Source organism: Struthio camelus, chromosome 17, assembly GCF_040807025.1.
Source record: "Struthio camelus isolate bStrCam1 chromosome 17, bStrCam1.hap1, whole genome shotgun sequence".
NCBI classification, from domain to species: Eukaryota; Metazoa; Chordata; class Aves; order Struthioniformes; family Struthionidae; genus Struthio; species Struthio camelus.
Window position 1 is genome coordinate 9,220,962 of NC_090958.1, and position 16,027 is coordinate 9,236,988.

The 16,027-nt window shown below is 45.4% G+C and overlaps 1 protein-coding gene across 1 annotated transcript in view; it reads right to left on the bottom strand.

Annotated features, from left to right (window-relative positions):
• LOC104152171 (T-box-containing protein TBX6L) overlaps positions 1 to 16,027 on the bottom strand; it is a 37,157-nt gene that overhangs the window by 11,155 nt on the left and 9,975 nt on the right. Inside the window, exons 4-12 of the mRNA XM_068910843.1 lie at positions 14,278 to 14,465; positions 13,493 to 13,591; positions 12,281 to 12,442; positions 10,870 to 11,017; positions 9,425 to 9,497; positions 6,581 to 6,743; positions 5,171 to 5,301; positions 1,867 to 4,836; positions 1,403 to 1,729 (exon numbers count right to left, since the gene is read on the bottom strand). Of these exons, the coding sequence (XP_068766944.1) occupies positions 1,403 to 1,418 (16 nt within the window). The 5' untranslated portion in view covers positions 1,419 to 1,729; positions 1,867 to 4,836; positions 5,171 to 5,301; ... (4 more) ...; positions 13,493 to 13,591; positions 14,278 to 14,465. The remainder of the gene's footprint in view (positions 1 to 1,402; positions 1,730 to 1,866; positions 4,837 to 5,170; positions 5,302 to 6,580; positions 6,744 to 9,424; positions 9,498 to 10,869; positions 11,018 to 12,280; positions 12,443 to 13,492; positions 13,592 to 14,277; positions 14,466 to 16,027) is intronic.

The following is a 16,027-nucleotide window of genomic DNA, read 5'->3' on the forward strand; positions in this document are numbered from 1 at the left end:
GTTGGTTATCCTCTCGGTGAAGGAACCTAAAGCTAACGGCTATCTAGTGTCCACGGGGAAGAAATCCACATCAGTATATAAAGCTATCCGAGAAATTAATCTTGCCAATAACCAAAAATCTTTGGGTTCTCCAACTTTATAAATGGCAACAGAACTATCCCACCCCGTTTCCCCAAACCGCAGTGCTTTTGGCTGTGGCACAAGGCACTCTTCTCTACAAGGGCGACGGCTTCGCTTCCCAAACGCGCGCAGCCATCACCTGAACATTTCTGCTCCGTAGGGTCACACGCTATACATAACTGAATGAGAAAATGAGAAGACTTCTGAAATGGTTGGAATCTTTGACCGGGTAAAATAGCATCATATAGCCTGTGACTTTTTCATTGTTCTTCTCTTGTTTTTATAGTCAAAATTCTCTTGATGTGGCAGAAATCAGTAATGAATCAAGTTCAATACAGTGAGGACTGCTTTAGAAACAACCAAAGCAACAGTGACAGTGGAAATTATCTGAGCTGTTGTACATGTATTTTGCTTCTTATGAATAAAATAGCACACTGCAGAGGTGAAGAAAGGAAGCTGCAAGCATCCACCCGTTTCTAAGATGCACACGAACCGCATACCTGAACTAGGTAAATATTTGTTTCCTTCCTACGCAGGGCAAAACCCAGGCCTAAATTTGCGATTCAGTTAAACTGTCAAAGGCAGTGCCTCTGGATTAACGTAGTCTTGTCTATCTGAGTTCAGAATTTGGCCTTTAGCTTCCTGGTGCAGATCTGTCATTGCGCCCAATCTGATCACAGCGCACAGGGCAAGAAGAGGTTAGCAGCGTGCTAAGAGGACTGATGGAAGAAAAACATGAAGCAAACAAAACCCTATGAAAAACAGAAAAATGCTGTGTTTAGGCATGAAAGCCAGTAGAAGTTGTGGCATGTGTCTACTTGGGGTTTATACTTTCAAAGGGCAGAAAAAGCACGCAGTCAGACAAAACTGCATAGTTTGTATCAGAATTATTCTGAGCAATATAACAAATATTTATAGACCTTCTGTGGCCTTCAACCCAAAGGAACTCCTGGTCCTTTGCAGACAATATACAAAGAGCATCTCTGCCCCGCAGCGAGGGATCACATTGCACACGTTGATGTGGAGGAGGGAATTTTGGGCAGAATTGCGAGCAAACCTCTGCTACTCTTACAAAAGATCGTCCAAGACTCATAAAGAACATTCAAAACCACAATTTGTCATCTGTTCACACAAAGAAGTTTGGAAATCCCCTCTGGCCACACACACGCTACTATAAATGCTGGTATCCCATAAGGAGCAATTACACTCTGAAGTTGAGGTACATGCTGGGCATTACTCTCGGAGCTCTCTGCGCACCGAGGAGCAGAAGGGAGTCACCTACCTGGCAAAGCTTGCATTGTTCCATGTACTGTGAAGTCTAGGAAGTTGCACAGCTGCGAGAGCCACCAGAATCCTCACAAGGGGAGCCAAAATAGTCCAGTTCAAAAGCAGGTCTGAGTTCCCGAAGCAAGCAAAAGCCTTTCTTTCTGAGATCCAGTGTCAAGAGTGCGTGGGATGAGGATGGGACTCCAAGCACAGCTAGCCAAGGTGAGGTCCTGTTTTATGGAGGCTAATGAGCAGGGAGGAGCCTCTCTCTAGGGCTGTCCCCTCACAATCCTTTGATGTCCAAAGGGACAAAGAGAGGAAGGATCTGCAGCAATGGCTGAGGCTAAGGGAAGAAAATCAAAGAGAATTAACATGGCTTTGACATACAGGAAACCCTACAGGGGAAATGCACCTTGATTTACTGCTAACGCACTTTTAAACAAATAGAAACAAGACCAAAAGCATCAGCTGAAGACTTACCTACAAAACAAAAAAATCCCTTAAACAGCAAGGAGGGAAAATTTCCTTCTGCCTATTCCAAGGATTTGATACAATTTTCACCTCTAGAGCATGGAGTCTTTTTACTGTTGATTCCTGGTGTGTATCAGAACCAGAACCGTGTCAAGCTTGTTCCTCTCAAAGTGGGCGAATATCAGTCTGTGGTCACCTTCACTCTGGCAACAGGGACACTGCAGTAATCACCAGCAGATGTCTTCTCCTCTAACAGAAATGCATTTGATGGTATATTGTAACTTACCTACCCAATTTCACAATTCTCAGCCTTTGACTGCACAGTTAATTTTTTGCATCGTGCTGTTTTTCTCTGGCATTATCCTCATTGCTAGCTCAGAAGTTCTGAAGCTCTTTAAGTGTGGCCTGCTCTACAGGTAATGTATTTTCAGCCGCGCTTGCGAGCGGAACTTGCAATTGTTTTAATGATGCAGCTGTGCTAGCTTGGAGTTTCACTGGCACCAAAGTCCTTTGGCTGGCACTTTCCTGGGCTAGCGCAAGTGACCTAAGAGTCTAATGCGTGGAGCAGGCACTGGTTTTACTTAGTCCTTGCTCAAGGTGCAACTCTCACTGAACGCAAGTCTGAGTAGAAACTGACGGACTTCAGCGTTTTGCCCTTAATTAGTTTATTCTGCAAGTGTGACCATTAGCTTTTGTGCTTACCAGTGCTTACAAGTGTTAAGAGACAGCAATCAAGTCTCATGCTTCAGGGCACAAACCAGCCACTGCCTTGATGAAGAAGGGACTTCTGTGTGCTCCTGTACAGAAATTACGATACTAACATTTGCAGGTGAAAGATGCTGCTTCAGAGAGTGCTCAAGGTCAAAAGAGGGATATCAGCCTCAAAGGGCCAGTGTGGGATTCTGCACAGCAAACGTAGGAGCTCTACTCTCTGTTTCATTTCAAACAGCATTGCTGTAAGGCTCTAGCTGATTCATGGTATGGTCTTGCTCCCAGTAAAATAAACAATTTTTGTTTTGTCACTGACATTAATGGGACACCTGAATTTTAGTCTAACATACAAAATACATTCTGAATCTATTGACAGGTAGTTCCCGTAGCTGAATGGCATCCCTTTAGTTCTGCTCTTATCGCCTTCTGGTCCAGCAGTCCAAGAAAATGCAAAGACGATGAAGGAATTTAGTCAGAGGAGGGACACTGCATTTTAGGCATCCTAGTAACCGGGGGTGGGGGTGAGAAAAGCCAGTGCTTACTGTGGCAAGGAGAACGTTTGGAAAAGCGGGGGTGGAGAGTTTGAGAAGTCCTCAGGATGATTTTTATAGCAGGAGCTCATCCACTTGCTGCTGGCCCCTTTGAAGGACCACATTCAATCTACCTGATGTCCCTTTAAAAACTACTGGATAATACAGAAGACCACAGGCTGTTCTCCTTCAGCTAACTCGGGGGACATCCAGAACGGGGGGGGCTCAGCACCTTTGAGGAGACGGCTATCATGTGGCAGCGCAATATCAAGTTATAGCTCAACTGCAGAGTCTTTCATTGCATACACTGAAAAACAAATCAGAAGGTGAAAGACTGGACTGTAAAAGGTACCAAGGTCAAACCTCCTATGCTTGTACTCGCGCAGCCGCTACCAGATGCAAATGGAATAAAATGTAGAAAACTTTCTTTGCTCTTCTACTCTGCTACAAAAGGGAAGCCAGCACCAAATCTGCCCACCAAGTTCTGCTTTTCTAATGCCAGTATTTTAATTGTAGAAAGCTGAAAAGACGGCTGTAATCAGAATCTGAAAAGGGAAAATAGAACAAAAATTGGGTCAGACTCAAGCTAGCAGTGAGATAGATTAACATCCCACGGAGTTAGGAACTGCACAACAGCAGCAGCAGCGCTGGGAATTTCAGACTCTTCATCTGACGGGTGTGGGATGTGTATCATGAGTTATTGCTTCTTCCAAGAAAGGGTATCAGATGGTCTCCTGCTGCCACTTCATTTGCACACTGGGTATGTGCATGTCTAGAGAACACACATTTGCTGCAAGAACTCAAAATCCTTTTGGCTTCTCCCAGCTGATTGATGGGGAAGGTGGAGTCATTAATTACCCATGGCTACTTAACAACCAGCTTTCTCCCAGCCTTTCCATTTGCACTGGAGAGGTTTTAAAAGTGAAAAGTACATTTGTTACAATGGCTGGAAAGCGCAGCTAACACTAGCAATCCCCATGAAATTCACCACTAGCAAAGGGAGAATTTAGCACGTTACTCTCCTGTCTGTCCCTCGGTGATGTGCCTCAGGCAGTTTGCTGGCAAGGCAGGGGTGGATGAGCTAGTGTCTAACGATTCACCGGCAAATTGGAGAATGGGGGAGGAAAGGGATGGGACAGAGAGTGCATCTGATGTGGGTAAGTCGGTGACACACACAGCTCTGCTGCGAGCTCAATTACAGCAGCAGGTAAAAATCTCGTGGTGCCCAGCTCTAACAGCAGCTCTCCTGGTGTGCGGAGGGGTGAGGTAGGGCAGTGCAGAAGGGAGGATGTGTCATGACAAAAGCAGAGGCCAAGGGCTTTTGCTTTGCATCTCTTTGAGGAGCTGATTAGAAGGAAACATTCCCCTTTGGGTTTGTCAGAAAGCAAATGTTTTCTGGCACCACCGTTCACTGCAGGTGAAGCTTTAACCCTTAACATGCAACAGGAGGCTGTAAGGAACCGACCTGCGCCCTGCACCATTCCTTCCTTCTGAGCCGCCGCGGGCTCCTGGAGACGGGGCGATCGCGTTGCCTCTGCCGCTGGCGAACGGGGCTCTCAGACTGCAGGAGCGTGCAGATACACGTGAGCCAGCTAGCTGGAGGCTTCGCTTTTAGGATCCAAGTCTGCAAACGGCTGAACAGGATGCACCACCTCTGACCAGGCGTAACTTCCAGGACGCCACTTGGCCTTGAGAACAGGCTCCAGGACCAGGGAGAAAGTTACTGTCTGGAAGACTGCTGCAACGCAACAGAAATGCAGATTAGTCATAATGATCTTTCAGAAAGAACCAATCTCGGATCATTTGCTAATCTATATCCCCGCTCTGGCACGGCAGCCAGCAATCCAGTCACTGTAGACTTCCCCCTGTGCACGTGGTTGTGAGAAAAGCCTTATCATATCAGCTTTAATAAAACTGGGCTTAACTAATGCACTGTTGTCTGCCTGATTTTGCACAAAGTCAGAAAAAGTAGCTTGCAGAAACCTAAATTGCACTTTGAAGAGGAAATTCTCTCTGAAACCCGCAGATAGCCTTACTGCCGTTCAGACGTGAATCACTTCGCAGATTCCCACCTGGTGCACTTAGGCCACAGTCTCAGAGTGTTTTCTGTGCTCCCCAACGTGAAAACCTCCAGACTTGCAATTCCATCCACCTCTTGGCAACTCTTCATGAAGGATACGTCGTCACCTGCGCTGGCTGAATACTGAAAACGTGGGAAGGCAGCATGTCATTAACAGGACTCAAAATAAAACAGAGGTTGTCCTACACCAATAGTTACTTATTTTCATACTTAGTTAATTAAAAACATTAAGCAGCCTCGGACTCTCCAGACTGCTTCCAAATTCACGGACCTGTCCCTTAAACACCGACCCAGCTTGCTGCAGAGCAACGGGGCCAGGTTATGCACGTGCAGGTCCTTGGGGAAGAGCAGTGTTTTTCCAAAGAGAAAGCCCAATGAAACTATCGCTCCTGCAGCCACGCCGGCCTAGAGGCTCCTTGTCCCTATCAGCGACCAGCATCTCGCAGAGAAAGTCAGGGAATAGGAGGGCAGCTCCTTAGACAGACACTGAGCTGACTGAACTGAGCTGGGCTCTGTCCTTCAGGATTGAGGGGTCTAGCCCTGACAGATGGGCACGGCCTGAATTTGGGCAGGTCTCATGGGCAAGCCTCTGTGCCTATTGTCTACGGTAATGGCAAAAGCCTGCTAACTGCTTTGAGATCCTCTAATAAAGTGCTAAGTATAATTTCCTATCATGTGGTAGCATAAGGAACGGTTTCTTCCCAGTGCCTTACTGCAGCTCACACAGCACAGCATTTTCTTCTGCTGGTGGGAAATGGCACTTTTTTCTTTTTATGGCCGAGTTTTGATTGCTTTGTCCCGGGAAAAGTTGTCTGGTGTGTTCAGGCGTGTTACACGTGTCCTCTCCCTTCAGCTGTGGCTGGCCTGCGACCCGCGTGAGAGGCCCCGCACAGGGCAGACCTTTGTGGGGCCGAAAGCCCCATGCTGAGCCCCAAGTTGTACTACCCCGAAATCTTCCCTGCGCTCTCAGAAAGCAAAATCACATTTGGTAAAACAAAACAGCTGGTCGGAGAGGGCCTGTTGGTAACAGCTCACTGCTAACTCGCCACAGGATCCCTGGACGGAGGTCGGCCGCCCGCCTGCGCCTGCGCCCACCCCCAGCACCCAGCACGGCTGCGCTTCAGCAGCGACAGGGGACCCTTTTTGGAAGGGAACATGTGAAAGCGGCTCATGCAAATGAAAAGTAGCACATCATAAGTTTCACATAGGCTTCTCCCCTCCCAGGCTTGGGGACTGCGGTATCTGGCCACAGAGCTGTGAGCTGCGCTCCTCAATTAGAGGAAAGCAGATCTGGTTCTTCTGTCTCCCCGTTATCATATCCGCTCTCCCCAGCCCTCCTGGAATATGCACCCGCTTCTCCCAACAGCTAGTTAGCATTGAGACAAGAAGGGAAATACTTAACGGCCACTTAACACTGAAGGCTGAGTTTGGCCTCAAAGGCTACGCTCCAGAGTCAAATGCAAAGTATCCGCGTCTAGAACCCTTTCAAGTTTTGGCAGACGCCTGATGTTAGGTGCACTGCTTTCCTGCCGATGCATTGTGTGTCCCAGACGCTGCTCAGCACTCTGTCCCATTCAAATCCACAAAAAAAAAAAAAAAAGAAAAAAAGGAAAGAAAAAAAAACATTTTGAAAGGACTTTACAGCTCAGAGGCAGCAAGAACAGCTTTGCAAAGCAGCCCAGGGAAGTGCCACCGAAGTGCCACTCGCGGGGGCTGGCACACAGCAGCACTGCCAGAACCCGCCGGTGCCCGTGCCCGTGCCGAGGGGGCCGTGAAGGATCCGACCTGCGAAACAGGCAGCAACAGCTCCAGGTTAACAGCTACACATGTATGTTTGTGTATCTATAGACAGACAGACACACGCGCACGCACACACAGAAAAGCATGCAGAGCTTAAAAGCTGTATTGTTGGAGATTCAGCTTAACCCTGAAGTGAGATCAGAAAAAAATCCCACGTAGAATGGATTTTGCTGAATGAAAACCCGGCTGACAATGCCCCAGTAATCTCTGCTAAAAAGCTGATCTTTGCTGGAAAAAGCAGCAGGCCAAACCCAGCAGCACATATTTAAACTTTTTGGCCACCTGATTTTGCAGACACGCTGTAATACAGCTTCGGTTTCTGCACAGGCGTTTTTGGTTGGTGTGGAAGTGTTTGTAGAGCCACGAAATGAACAGATAACAAGCCAGACTTTAATCACTTAAGTCAGTTTGCAAGTTACTTTGTTTTGCCAGCAGAGATTTATTCCATCAGTTTCGCATGAAAGTTTCCATATACCGGTTACTCTACCATGGTAAGGCTCCAATCACAACATGAAATTAATAAACAAAGTAAAATGCCAGATCAAAGGAAACACTTTCATAGAGCTAATGAATATAGTTAAGATTTAAAGATTTTAGAATTTGAAAATAAAAACTGCTGTAAGCTGTACTCTTTTTCACAGTTCTTTCAACATCCTTGTTGACTCTAAAGAACCTTTTGAGAAAGAGAACAAACATAACCAGAAAGCATGAAACGAGAAGAATTATAGCACAGGTAGCAGATTTTGATCCAGAGCATTTTATAATATATTGTGTTTCATTTTACTAAGATATTTTATTACTGCAGAAATTTTGTTTTCATTTTTTCCTTTTGTATTATCACTTTTTGTTTCTCAAAAAAAAGAACGCGTGTGCTATATGGCCACGGGATACATACAAGTGTGCGTACATCGCACAGGAAGGAGGGAGCTGAACACACAGGATGTCTAACCAACCTGCAGAGTCTGAGCAGAGCTGAGCTATTTATAGGATCTCTCATAAAAACCAAAATGAATGCCAAGACAGATTCACACAGTTCATCCCCCAAGACACTTTCTGAAAGCTGATACAGAGCTTTATGATGGGATACATATAATCTGTAGGAAAGTTTGAAGCTAGTAACAAAGAGCTGGAAACATGTATTCATTTTAAGCAGAAAATCTTTGGATAAACTCTGAGCTACACTTTTTCTCATCCACCTGGCAGCAAAATGATACGGGTGTCCACAATAACAAAATTCTGATGAGAATCCTTGTATACAACTAATAATGGGGGGGGGGGGAAGCACCGGCCAGCTTTCATCGACTCCTGCAGTGGGGCGATGCAGTCCTAAACGTACGTGAACTTACATAACCAAACACAGCTCCCGCGTAGTCCTTTTCCAGCAATCTCTAGTTTGCCTAGATTTTTCCTCCTTTCTTCTCATATTAGCAAATTCCTCACGCTCATCCTCTGTTGCAGTCAAGGGCCAGGGTACAAACCCCAGGCGAGATCACAGGCCCCGGCTCCCTCCCCCTACCCAGCAGATTGTGAAGTGTTTATGACCGGGCTCTTATGGCTCTAGAGGTGCTGAATGGCTTTTTTCCCCCTCCAAGTCTCAGCTCCTGATGGGCAGCTACAGACCAACTTTTAGCCGATTTGGTCCGTAGTTGGGGATTTTATTGCCCAGTTTGTCTCTTCAGCTCACATTTGTAAGCTCCAGAGTAGATTTTTCCCTGGGTAACACTCTGCAGCTCAAAGAACTCTTCTTGTTTTTATTACATCCTTGGTGATTAAAGGGATATTTAAAGCTCACAGCATTCCCTGCTGTGAATATAAAAGCCTAGCATCATTTTGGATAGATGTGTCTAAAAAAAATAAATTAAAAATTAGCCCTCCTATAGTGGACAAATGCTTTTCAGTTGTTAAGAACATCAGGCACTTGAATGATTTAATACATCAGCTGCAATTCCTTGAGAAAGCAAGGGGTGACCCATGGTTTTGAGCTATCCAGACAGTTATACAGACAAGTTCTGCTTGGACTGAGGATGATATAAGTGTGTAACGACTGTATTACCCTGAAAATATTGGATTTCATCTGCTTATGCACAAATGACTTAGATTTCTTTTCCTCTCTAACCTGGGCAACCACTAACATACGCATATTAAGTATCATTCTTGAAAACACAACCTTTGCTTTTGCAATGGGAAAACTGTATTTAAATGACTGGCACTTTAAAAGCTAATCTACGCCTGCCAAACAAATGGAGATACAAAGAACAACACAATATCAATTCAGTAGAAATATTTAAATTTCCCTCTGAGCACAGATTAGATGGTTATCAATAATGGGGTTACTGGTTTTACCACCCCATAATACTGGCGTTTCTGGTTTAAGCTTGTATAGGAGCTACTGCTGGAGTCTGATTAAGTGAGAGCTCAGCGTGCCTCAATGCAGGTCTGGACTCACCGCCACGGAGCTCACGGCACCCTCCTTGCTACCAGCTTGCTTCACTAGCTCGGTGCTTCTGAGCTTCTTCCCACTAAAACAAAGGGGAAAAAAAAGGTCAGATTATCACAGGGTGCAGGAAAGGACTCACACCTGCGTATTTACTACAACGTGCGTCTTGTGGCCCATCCTGACTTTTGAATGATGCTTTTCTCGCGACTAAGGCACTTAAAAAGAAGCTCTTCCTCCAAACAGGAAGAAGTTCCTCTTTGGATTCTCTGGTGTCTACTATTGTGTTAACTCACATTGCGACCACTCCTTCAGATATTTTCAAGAAACCTGGAGGAACTAACTCGTCTGTCTGACTGCTACGCTTCTGCCAACTTGGGCTGAAAGCAGGAAAGGGGGGTTAAAAAAATTACTACAAGGGGAAAACAGGCAGCAGGATCACACAAGTCTCATTTCTGCAGGAACTCAAGCTAAACATTCAGGCGGCAGGGAAATATTATTGGGCAAATCCATCTGGGAACATTATTAGCCAGGCAGTGCTAGCTAAAGCTAACCTGTCCAGCATTTAAACAAATACGCTGGTTTCTGAGAAAATAAAAAATGAAACTGACCCTTATGAACTTTACTGGCTTTCTCATTTTTGTCACTGTGCTTCACCAAGCAGACCCTCCTTAAGACGGCATAATTTGAGAGCGTGCTGTACATTTGAGTCTTAGTTTCATGAGGAATCTCCACATATCATAAAAAGGGACAGATCAGTAGCACATGCTGGAAACAGCTGTGAAGTTGCCATGTGTTATGCAATTTTCTCAAAATTACTTCATCAGTATGCCAGCAGCTACTGTGAGGTGACACAATGTCTGGTTGCTATCTGCTGTGCAGAGAGCGAGGATAAAAATTACTGTCAAGCGTGGAGACAGGAAGGGATTCTGCCTGCCCCATTCCTTGCCTACCTCACCTAAATCAAGTCCATGCCACGAGCATTACCGACACCTCGCGCTCTCCTGAGCTTTGCTAGTAACGCACACGTTTAATCTCGTGGGGATTTCACTGCCTTACTGCAACTCAAACTACTGGAAGCCGCGGCTCCCTATCTGCATATCTGGAGGGGATTTAGTGGCCTGTGATAAGCAGAAGGCCAGACTGGATGCTCTAGTGCTTCCCTCCATACAGCTTTGGCTGCTGAAGTCATATACTGCAATGGTCTGAGGTTTCAAGGTCTTCCAGCAGACAAACCTGTGGCAGAATTTCATGGCTGGATTTGGGGGGTTTAATAAGCTTAAAGTAGTAAAAATGATTAATTATGTTAATAAGCACAAGCAAACTTTGCAATAGAGTCCAAACTTCTGCCCATTTCTCTCCTCCTGCTCAAGCACATTTTGCATTAAGAGACGTTCCTTTGTCTCACGCAAAGTCAAAGATGGATGGAGTGGAAAGGAGGAGAGGAAAAAGGTCACCTTGGGATTCTGATCATCGATCACAGACATAAAAGTCACTTCTGAGAACACAAAGGAAGCTACCGCGTTCCAGGCAAAGCACAGGCAACCTCCTGGTCAGCACCACACAGAGCCAGGACAGGTCTTCGTGCATCAAGTGCAAAATAACCTGAAGCCAAAGAGAACATAAGCAATCAGGAGGACTGGAAAAGGTCATCAAAACTGCTTACTTCCCCACAGTGAGCTGTTTGTTTGGAAGAGTTGCTTGTATTCTGCTTCATTTTTAAATAGCTGCTCATGGGCCAGAGGGAGCCTACCAGATTTAAAGAGCCCTTGCGCTCTAGAGGACAGAACGGACAGGTTACTGATAGCATCTTGGAAGCACTAGCTTAGACAATCAGAAATCTGGAAGCAAAAATCTGAAATCTAAGCCCATCTGTGGTCCCATCTTCCCTTATTTCTTTCTGACCTCTCTCTCTTAGCATTTCCTCTCCAGGATGGAATTACTCCCCTTCTCCTCTTCCCTGCTCACCATACGGACAAAGAGCTGTTCGGGGAGGCACTGCTAACTTGTGCTGTTTTCTTTCTCTCTCCCTCAATTTTCCCCTAAGAGTTGCTTAATATCACTTAAGCTTTCCTTCTGAACACCCCAATGCTCAGCAGCCCCCATGTATAAAACAAGCGGTAATATTGAGGAGGCTACAATACAGAGATAGTTCCTATGGTTTCCAGCAGTAAGTTTGATGCTTTTGTTTCCAATAGAGAAACAAAAGAAGCCAAATAGAACTACAGGATGCACATGTGAAAAGAGCATATAGTTGAGCAGGGAAGTGGCAGGGCTTTTTTTCTGCTAGTTCGCTCTGAAACAAGCGGGTAGAACTAGATTTAATCCTAACTATCAAAGCTACACCTGAACTGAAGGGAGTCTGGATGGACCAAATATCAGAAAAAATGAGCTTAGTTGACTGACAGCTCTGTGCATCAGGGAGAAATGAGCATACTAAGTCTGCACATGTCTGCAGGGGGTAAACATACAGATGACAGACGAGTTAATATGCTACAGAGGGGTATTATCATCATCAATATTAGAGATGAAAATGAGAGAGAAGCAATTTGAGTATCCGGGGGCGGGGGAAAAAAAACGTATCAGCAGTGAGCTGTGCAAGGGCACATTCACAGAGTAACAGACAAAGGTCTTACTGCATTAGACTTTTAAATGATTTTTACACAAACCTGTGATATTGCAGGGAACAATCCTGCCTTGACAAGAGCAGCAGAGAAGGCTCTCAGATACTTGTTAATCTCTTATGATTCTCTGAGAGCATACAATTGCCATTAATATTAAATGAGTTCTGGGGGCATGTTCTCCTGGCATGCAAACAGTACATCAGCATATCATATTTCCCAGTGGAATGTCACCAGGGTTACTTACAGACTGTGGTTTACAGCACCACGCTTTTGATACAGATTCAAGCAGAGTGAAATATCCAGGCTTCTCTTACAGGATCACACTGCTCCAGAGCTTTACTGGAGATCTTTATTCTCTGGAAGGAGATTGATTCTTTCTTCCAGCGGCTCCCAGGAGCTAGAGAATCTGGATGGAGATAGAAGTGCACGGGGAAATGGGAATCATCTTTCTCAACAGCTTCTCACTGGTCACAGTGCCACGTGTAATGGGTATTGCCCAAACGAACCAGGTCCATCAGCACCAGGTAGACAGAGTGAGGGTCCAGGCCTGAACCCAGTCGTTTGCAGCATACGTCTGTATGGAAGGAGGGAGCAGGACAGAGTGCCTTCACCTCAAGGCTGAAATTAGAACTTACCTAGTGCTCCAGCTGAATCTTAAGAGTATCCACTGAAAAGAGTGATCATCACCCAAAGAGCTCTAGGTGTCAGCTATCTTACACCAATAAATAGTCAAAGCTAAATTATGCCTTAATAATTCTTTTGCAAGCCTTCTGGGGTTGTTTACCACTGGCATTGACAAGTCAGTGAAGGGGCACGTGCATAACAAAAGGCAGAATTTATTATGTAGGGTGAACTGAATCTTGAACTTCCAGCTTGTCCCAAAAGGGGATCTGGAATACTTCACAGGAGTATGCCTGTAAGATGATTTAAGGGGAGCGATTCCTAGCTCCTCTTTGAAAAATCTCCATCAGATTTTATTGCTGAAGACAAAAATAGTCGTAATAGTCAAGAAGATTTAAGATCATATAGTAATCAAGCTCCCCCAGTGAATCACACTTACAGTTTTTGACACGGCTCCATGGCTGGGGACAGCTACTTTTATTGAGTTCCTCGGTATTTCTTGTAGCTCACCTGGCAGAACTGTTGCCCCAAGCCATCGGACTCCCAAGATGCACATTTTGGCTATGAAAACTGCACACTCAGAACTCAGTAGAGGTATAGAAGACCCAACTACCTGGTCCTACTGCCCCCATACTGTCTGGCAGGCACAGGAGGCATAAACAGAGTATTTAAGAAGACTACCCGTGTTCAGCTAATAAGGCTAGACACAGACAACAACTGCAGAATGGCACAGTGGATAGAGCCCAGAGGGACGTGACCAAAGCGAGATGAACATGGAGTTAGTGTGGAAAAAGACATGCAGCAGCTGTGCCCTTTGGTACATGTGTGCTCTTACCTGCCAGCTTTGGTGATGATCAGTTCAGTGCCAAGCGCACAGCATTCTTCCCAGAGTCCCTTCTTCTCCAGAGAGAGACAGATCTGATGCAGTAGCCACCTGTAGATGGAAAGAGGACTTCACTGTGGAGAGAAGAGAGCTGCAGATTCTGAAAAGGTATCATCTCAAAACGAGGGACCTTGGCACCTGTTTCACTTGGGAAGAGGGCCATGCTCTTGCAGGGGAACGGAGAAAAGCAAATGTCTTAAAACAGGCCCCTAAGAACGGCCTGCAGTAGAAACAAAACAATGCCACTGCCAAGAGAACGTGCCAGACAGCTACCACAACGCACAGAGCCTTCCTCTTGACCTGCTCCCTCCGTTCTCATTTGGGACAACAGTTCTGCCCTCTCCTCTGAGATAATTTGCTTACAACCACCTGTGATACATTTCAAAGTTGCTTAAGATTTTTACGAGGGCTCCAAAGATGAAATACCGGTCATCCAGAAGGGGAGTGATAGTGTAAGTAAAGTGAAATGCAGAAAGAGAATTTTACATGCTCAGATTTGAACCTCAGCAACACTGAGCTGTGGCTAGGCCTGCCTTTTGTCCAGAATCCTGACTATAAAGACCTTCTAGTGCGAATTAACAAGACAAACCATGGCAATCATGCTGAATTTTCCTCACAGGATTTTGTCCGCTTGATGTTTAGGTCTCACAGTATATATAAAACTACTTTACTACAATGTGAGATGACAAAATCACGAGCATATTAGATGACTCAGATGCTGGACCACTTTCTCTGACCTGGCGTGAGCACTGGTGTCCTTTGCTGTTAGTCAAAGCTGGTGCCTGCACTGGCACTGCTGCTGTGAGCCATCTGTGTACGGGTTTCCTGAAGCTTGACGCATCCTCCAGACCCTAAAGAAGAGATGCAGAAGGGCTCTACAACTCCTGATCTTCAAAAGGGTTGTCTTTTATTTGTTCAGGAGATCCTGCACGTGTGCCAAAAAAAGAGAAGTGGGTAAGCGGGTGGAAAAAGGTGTGGAAAAATGAAGGTAGAGAGAAACAAGGGGGAAAATGAATGGCAAGAAGCAGAGGGGAAAAATAATGTCAAAGACAGTGCATGCTTCTGCTGTTGGTATCCTCCTCCTGGGCTCAGGGGTCCTGCCATCAGCTTTTGTACCCACCTGAGGAAAAAAGAAAATCCTGCTTTTCCACACACCGTAATTCACAAAAGACCAGCGATTTACTCACACGGGAGGTGTGACTGCAGTCAAAATGTTGCTGAGCATGGCAGAGCACTCCTGTTCCATTCCTAGGTCTAGGCCAGAGTGATGGGGGAAGGTGACGTGCTATTGAGCCGCTGGGTTTCATACCCCAAGAAGTGCCTTTTAGTGACAGTGGAGATACTAAAGCCATCAGCCATTCCGTTAAGGCTGACAAAAGATTGATCCAGGGATGACTGAAGCTGTTTCATTGCAATTCTGAAGCACCAGGTTTATTAGTTGCTCTCCTCTCTGCTTTTAGAGTGCTTCAAATAGCCCTCAAGGGAGTAAAAGGACTTCAGTTTACACAAACCATATCCACTTGGCATATTTAACTCAGGCACAATGTTCATGATTCACTAAGTCATTTTTTATGTCTTGGCAAGCTCCTGCCAAGAGCAGCTCCTCCCTGCTTCCATCACAACTTTCTTTGCCATCCCTTGTTAGCCAAGAGAAATTAAAAGTCAGACACAGAACATGCCCTGTGCCAAAAAGTCTTCTCCTTTAAGGAATACAACCCAAGGTTGGTCTGGTGACAAACAACTGAGATGGACAACACATCCGTCTCTTATGTTTCAGTCTCAATGTCCACAAAAGTGCCAAATTCAGCTTTGCAAACAGAAGTCCTTTAGTCCAGAGCCGCTCTAGCACCAGTAGAGGCAGTGGGTGCTTCTTCATGAGGCTCCTGTGATTTGTATGGGTCCTGGAGAGGGATGTGTCCTCGTCCACCTGGTAAGTGGGGTCAGCCTCGAGACTGACTCCCAATTGGTCAGTACCTGCGGTACGGGCACTGACCAGGCTGAAACGAGCAAACCTGGTTACTCGCTTCTTAAAGAAGACCACACAGGAGCAAAACTCACATAACAAAGGATATTTAAGAAGGGAACTTGTTAGATAAAAGAGTCTGGTTTAGCACTTTCTGCCTGAATTTTTTCTTACCTGAAGACAAATGAAAATTACTTGCAGAAATACAGATTTTTTTTCCAGTCAAATATTGATTAGGAAATTGGCAATAATAAGGAAAATCATTACTTCTATGTATATGTTCTAACTGACCAGCTACGGCTTTTGCAGTGCAGCCTCTGCCAATAATTTTGTGGCACAAGGAACTACAAACCGTTCCTGTGCAACACCTGCACATTAGTTATTTCTCTCTTGCATTAGGTGAGACAGCGGCTATGAGTCTACAGCGAGATTATCACACTTAAAAAGTTATCTGCCTAGCTTGGCCTTGCCAGTTGTTTGTCATCCTTGACCTAAGCTGAAACTGAAACTTGCATCTTGCTAAG